Source organism: Melanaphis sacchari, unplaced genomic scaffold (assembly GCF_002803265.2).
Source record: "Melanaphis sacchari strain LSU unplaced genomic scaffold, SCAv2.0 Contig173_pilon_pilon, whole genome shotgun sequence".
NCBI classification, from domain to species: Eukaryota; Metazoa; Arthropoda; class Insecta; order Hemiptera; family Aphididae; genus Melanaphis; species Melanaphis sacchari.
The window spans coordinates 27776-34165 of record NW_020270810.1 but is presented as its reverse complement, the minus strand read 5'-3'; the positions used below and the strand labels follow the sequence as shown (position 1 = coordinate 34165).

At 26.5% G+C, this 6390-nt stretch overlaps 1 protein-coding gene across 1 annotated transcript; it reads left to right on the top strand.

Annotated features, from left to right (window-relative positions):
* Positions 1-1363: 1363 nt before the first annotated feature.
* Positions 1364-6000, top strand: LOC112592374. The gene is made up of 4 exons (XM_025336399.1): positions 1364-1396; positions 2295-2564; positions 5623-5700; positions 5989-6000. The coding sequence occupies exons 1-4, from the start codon at positions 1364-1366 to the stop codon at positions 5998-6000; spliced, it is 393 nt and encodes a 130-aa protein (XP_025192184.1).
* Positions 6001-6390: the final 390 nt, after the last annotated feature.

Below are 6390 nucleotides of genomic sequence, written 5' to 3'. Positions count from 1 at the left end.
TACATTACCTTTTTATTTCAAAAATATATATATATATATATACTTATTAATTATTAGTAACTAAACTAATGAAAATATAATTAAATTTAATAAATATATGAAACAATTATTAATTAATATTTTAATGAGAAAATGGCAGATCTTGCTTTCAACTAGCTTGCTTAAGTCAAGAGGTTTGTGGTAGCTAATCTTCATCATATCAAGATGTTCGGTGAGTCGATCGGATTTGTTTTGATATAATTCATTTTGAAAAGCAGACCTACAGACGTATGTGAGCAATACGTACGAAGAAGCATACCACTCGGCAAAACGTATCTTTGAAACAATTTCTCCACCAATTTAGATTCCCGTATTTAGTCTTTTTAGCTTTGTTATTAATTAATTTATAACTTTTTTAACTTTTTTGATATAGCAGTTAATAATTGGTGGTGATAACGTATAGTCTTGTAATACTTCTTTTTTTATTTGATTGTTAGTTGTAGTGATTTCTCCTTTTTCAATGCAAGCTGTCTGATTCTTATAAAGACTGTGGATCATTCTTAGGATTTGCTGTTCAACATCTATTTCTTGTAGTGTGAGCAGCATTTTATTCTAATTTACATTATCAAAAGCTTTTTCTAGGTCTATGAAGGCCAAATATGTAACTTTATTTTTACTAATCTGTTTTTCAATTAAAATTCACAGTCCTAAAATTGCTTCTCGTGTACCTTTTTGTTTTCTAAATCCATATTGGTCATTTTTAAAGTACTGCTTCACTTTTTCTTCTATTCTTCATTTTATTGTTTTTGTTAAGGTTTAGAACTAAAATAGTAAGCAGTTTCTCACCAGTATTTAAAGTTTTTGGTAGGGGGCAACGTTGCCTGGCATTTTCCGTGTATATATTCTTCTTTTGAAGTTTTGAAATCTGGTATTCGTTATAACCATCCAATTTATGCTACAGAACTCTACTATTTTCTCTCATCTTGCATTTATTTTACCTAAGCTGAATTCTCCGATTTCTCTACCTACCATGTATTCACCAACTATATCATTAAAATATCCCATCATAATTACATTATCGTGTGGATTAACATATTTCAAAAGCTTTTCTATGCCTGCTTACATTTCTTTTATATCTTCATCATCTGCTTTTAACGTTAGCCCATCAACTTGTATAATTGCCAGGTTGTTTGATGTTGATTCCTTTTTAACCAAAAATAATCTGTTACTGTAAGTAATCACGTTTTTAACTCTTATACCTCAATTCTTATTGAGAATAATTCCAACACCGGCATGTCCTTTTTTACTATTTGTATGGATAACTTTAAAATTTTCTGACCAAAAGTCACCATTGTCTGGCCAACGTATTTCGCATAATTCTAATATGTCTATATCTAATCTTTTCATTTATATTTTTGTAATTTCCAGCTTTTCTGTTTTCAACATTTTTTATACGTTCCGCGTTCCTATTCTCTGCTTTTATGTACCCTGCACGGTATCTCCCACCCGGACATTCAAACGGGGAGCTATTTTACGTCCGGACAAAATTTTTACACTACGAGAATCTATTTTAGAAGACAAGAGTAGTAGTTGTCTAACTAAGGATGTTAATGTGGTGGTTTCCCTTTATCTTCTAAATCGCAGCCCAAAATCTTTTTCTAGGGATTGGTGTCGAGTGTAGATAATCTTTTTTATCTACACTTAATATTAGAAGCGCTGCTGCCCATCCTAGGTCCTTTTCAGTCGGTTTTTACCACAAGCACGGACTACCGAGAATGTATTCTAAATCCCACTCATAGGGGGCAAATTAGAAATTAAAAATAAATATTACCTTTAACCTGTTACAAAAACTAATTAATTATCTCATAAAAACCACTGAGAATTTATGGTTTTTTTTTTTTTTTTTAATTCTTCTTATAACAACTCGTGAATACATAGTTATTTGACTTATTTATTACAACAACCAAAATAATTTTACACTTAGAAATCTTTATAAGTGAAAAAAATATTAAATGATTTAAATTTGTTAAAAAATAATTTAGCATTTAGTTTTTGTCTCGTATGTTCTTAGTTATTAAAATAAAAAATTATTACTTCAAAGTCTCATTAATAACAACTATAACTATCGACTAACATAAACTTTTCTTTTAATCAATCAATCTATCTTAATTATAATCGTGGTAATTATTAAAAAATTAAATATAATCTAATAAATTATATATTTTTCCCGAAAAATTCTCTTAGATAAAATAATTTTACTTTTAACGCTTTAAATGAGCTATAAAATGAATCGCTTAACAAAATTTTATTTTCAGGTTTTATTAAATTTAAATGATTGGGAAAACTCTAATAGCCCTGGTGAATGGATTATTAAAAAGTCAAAATTTATATTGCTATCAATTGTGAACCAGTACGTTATGTTGAATTTAATTTTGAAGCTAAGAAAATGTTCAACATGGAGATATGTTAATAAGATTGAATTTCTCACCATACGATATAGATTTTATCGGAGATTTACAAAAAACTATGATGTAATGTACAGTAGTATAAAAGATGCAGTTTCCGAACCAGTCATTACTCCTGAGGTATATCTTAATTAAGACTAATATTTTTTTTTACATATTTAACTAGTACTTTACGGATTTTAAAAACAATCTAACGTTTTAAAATAAAATCTAAAACAATTAGGTAAATATTTTGTATGAGCATGTTATGAATAATTCATTAATCGAAAAACACTCACTATTTCAACATCAATTAAGGTTTTTGAAAACATTGTTTTCGCTTAATATCTCCAGTTAAAGTTATTTTTAAAAATAACTCATATTTTTTATCATATAAAATTTTAAGTTTTTACTTTTTTTAACATACATATTTAAATTTATATTATTAACCAAAAGATCTTTCTAATTATTTAAATATGTAACAATCGACATTTGGACCAATAGTTTTTGAGTTATAAATATTTAAATTTTTTGTAAGCGGAATAATGAAGTATGGGATTACCCCACAAATTATTAATTTCTTATGCTACATACTTAAATTTCACATCGATCGTAAAATATGTCATCCTACATTGTTTTTATAAAATATTTACTATATTATAATAATTGCTAATTTTGCATGTTTTATAAACTTTTTTTTTTTTATTTAATTCCGACACCTTGTCATTCTTGATATTTAGTCTAACAGTACACATTTTCCATTTATATATTTTAATCAACGTTTTTAAACACTCGACTTTTTCTTTGTTGCTTCCAAATAAGGTTTTTATTACTGAATAGGAGTATACAATCGAAAAAAAGTAAATAAGATTTAAAGTAATATGACAATGTTATACAATAGATTTTTATATATACAGTCCATATCATCTATAACGACGGTCAAGGGACCATAAAATATATGTCGTTATAACCAAATTTTATTATTTTTTTTATTTTTTGTTCATACATATATTATACACTAGTATTCTATTTGTACATGCATTTTTAAACCACATATATACATTATAATAATTTAATTTGATTTAAATTTTATTTTACAAATACATAGGTACATATAATTTTATTATAGCTTAGAATTTAAAATTTAAAATATTGCTTACATAAATAATTTTATAACACATTACAATTAATTTAATCAGTAAAAAAAATTAAAAACTCAGCGATTTTTAGATGTTTTGATTTATAATTTAATAACATATTTTGTATAATGATTTTTAATGAATTAACATTGTGATGTAAATCAATATTATTTAGTAATGAAAAATTGACAATATTTTCTACTTATTTATACGTTCATCTACGGTTAAATAATCTATATCTTCATCAGTGGTTTCCTTTTCTTCTTCTTTCTCGTTTGGTTCGGATATTGTACTCACTATGTCCTAGTCACTTAATATTCCTGTAATTGCTACTTCATTGTCTATATCTACATAATTTTTGAAATTTGGATAGTCAAAATTATTTTCTTGAACGTTTAAAGAATTAAAAAAACTTTGTACTGTAGTGAGAAATCCCGCATGAGAAAAACAAATTTGTATAGTTTCTACTGTTATTTCAGTCTATGATTGAGTTAATAACAAAATGGCATCCAAAACATTTAATTTGGTTTCTTTTCTGTGTTCAATATTATCAATCATTTTGAGAACTAACAATTTTCTAAATTTTGTTTTGAGACATTTTATAATCCCTGGTCCATTGGTTGTAATACTTATGTGCAGTGGGGGGGGGGGGGGGGGGGTAAAAAACTAGCTTAATATCGTATAATGTAAATCATTTAAATTAGTATGCGATGGACAGTTATCTACTAATAGTAAAATCTTTTCTCTCTTTCTTTTTAGTTCACTGTCCCATTTTCGTAAAAATCTGTCCCACAATTATTCAGATGTCATCCATGCACGTTTATTTGCTTTATAAATCACTGGCAAAGACTTAAAATTTTTAAAACTACGTGGTGTCTTTGATTTTCCTATCTTAAAAAGTTTCTTTTTTGATGTTCCGGTCATATTAGCACACATAAGTACGGTTAACCTCTTTTTAGACATTTTTCCTCCAGAACAAGCCTCGTCTTTAAATTTAAAAGTTTGTCAGGTAGCATTTTAAAAAATAATCCTTTCTCATCACAATTATAAAATTCAGCATCATCATATCCCCGCGCAATTTTGGCCAAACCATCTCCATCCATTTGGTTATTTCATCGATATTTACATTGATTCTTCATTAACTTTGGAAAAAGTAATATTGTGTCTTACCCAAAATCGCTGAATCCATAATGAAGAACATGAAAAATATTTACTCAATAGTTTTGATAAATCGTTTGCTTTCTCTTGTAGAATCGATACATTGAAACTTCGTTGTGTTTTAAACCATTTTAATAAAGCATTATCAATATCTTCATGATCACTACCACGAATTTTTTAACGTTAATCTTTCGCACTCAAATTCTCGTTTTATTTTATCTCGACTTTTCCATATTGTATATATCGTAGAATGACCTACACCAAATTCAGTCGTAACATTACTTTTTTTTTCATTATTCTCCAAACGAAAAATTATATGCGCTTTTTCTTCGACAGAAAAATGTTTTCGCTTATTCTTTTTAATGCTTTAATAAAACACGTTCAACGGCACTAATATAACTAAAATATCAAATTACCGATATTTGTAGATTTGTGGTAATACCTCATAATATGTACTATGTGTATTAAATTTCTATCTTTTTGGTAGCTTTGATGTTATTTTAAAAATGCATGAAAGCACCTAATATATTACATAATAACTGTGTGAAGATATCCTATCTAATTACATCGACAATGTTAGACGATCAATTGTGAAAATAAATAATATACAGTCATTACATACAATTTAAATGCGTGTTACGGCCAATGTCGTTTTAACCAGTTATTTTAAATGTATAAATAAACGAAATTTTGCCGGGTCCTTGAAATTAACGTCGTTATACCCCATATATCATTACGATCAGCGTTGTTATAGATGGTACCGACTGTACTTTTAATTTATATGATTAATTCGTTTATTAGGTCATACAAAATAAAGCCATGTCATTTTTATAATTCTCGCTTTTTAAGTTTTAGCTTTACTGATCACTATTTTTAAACACAGCGATTTGGATTAATTTTAGGACCGTTTGAGAAATTTTGAAGCACATGAATTATTTTCAATGTTTTTGATGGAGCGCAATGACATTGCATTTAAAAAGGTTAATTATGCATAATGCTTTTTAATGATTTTTGAATACTACACATCGTTAAAATATATTTATGAATTTCTAAAAATTTCCACTTTTTTACTGAATTTTTTTAATTTATCTTGTAAATAGTTTTTTGAAGTATCAGTCATAAAAATAATTTCAATATAATTTTTTTAACTTTGAATTTAAAGAGCTTAATACATAAATATATTAAACACGATAGCGACATACAATAAAATATGTTTTATGTATCACTAAATTTTAATTTTAAGGACATATTTTTTTTTTTTTTTTTAGGCGAAAAAATAGGTGTCAGTAAAGCTTATAATACGTTTTTGAGGGATCCTAGTCTCCGTTAAAAGTTATAAAAAACACTATAATATATTTTAATAATTCGTAACAGGTGATAATTTATAATATCTAATGTACTGAAATACTGAATTGTAATTACCATGAATAACAATAACAATATGTGTTTATTAGTGTGGTGATTCGTAACTAACAAATTGGTATAGTAAATAAAAATCATCTTGTATTAAAAAAAAAACAGTAAAAACATAAACCCAACTAAGTGGACATAGTAAATCAGTTTATATTACTAGGAATAATTTATATATTTTTTATATTAAGATGATAGTTTGAGTACGATTGATGGTATGTTGAATTAAATTGTTGAAAAAAGGTTCATGATGTATACAG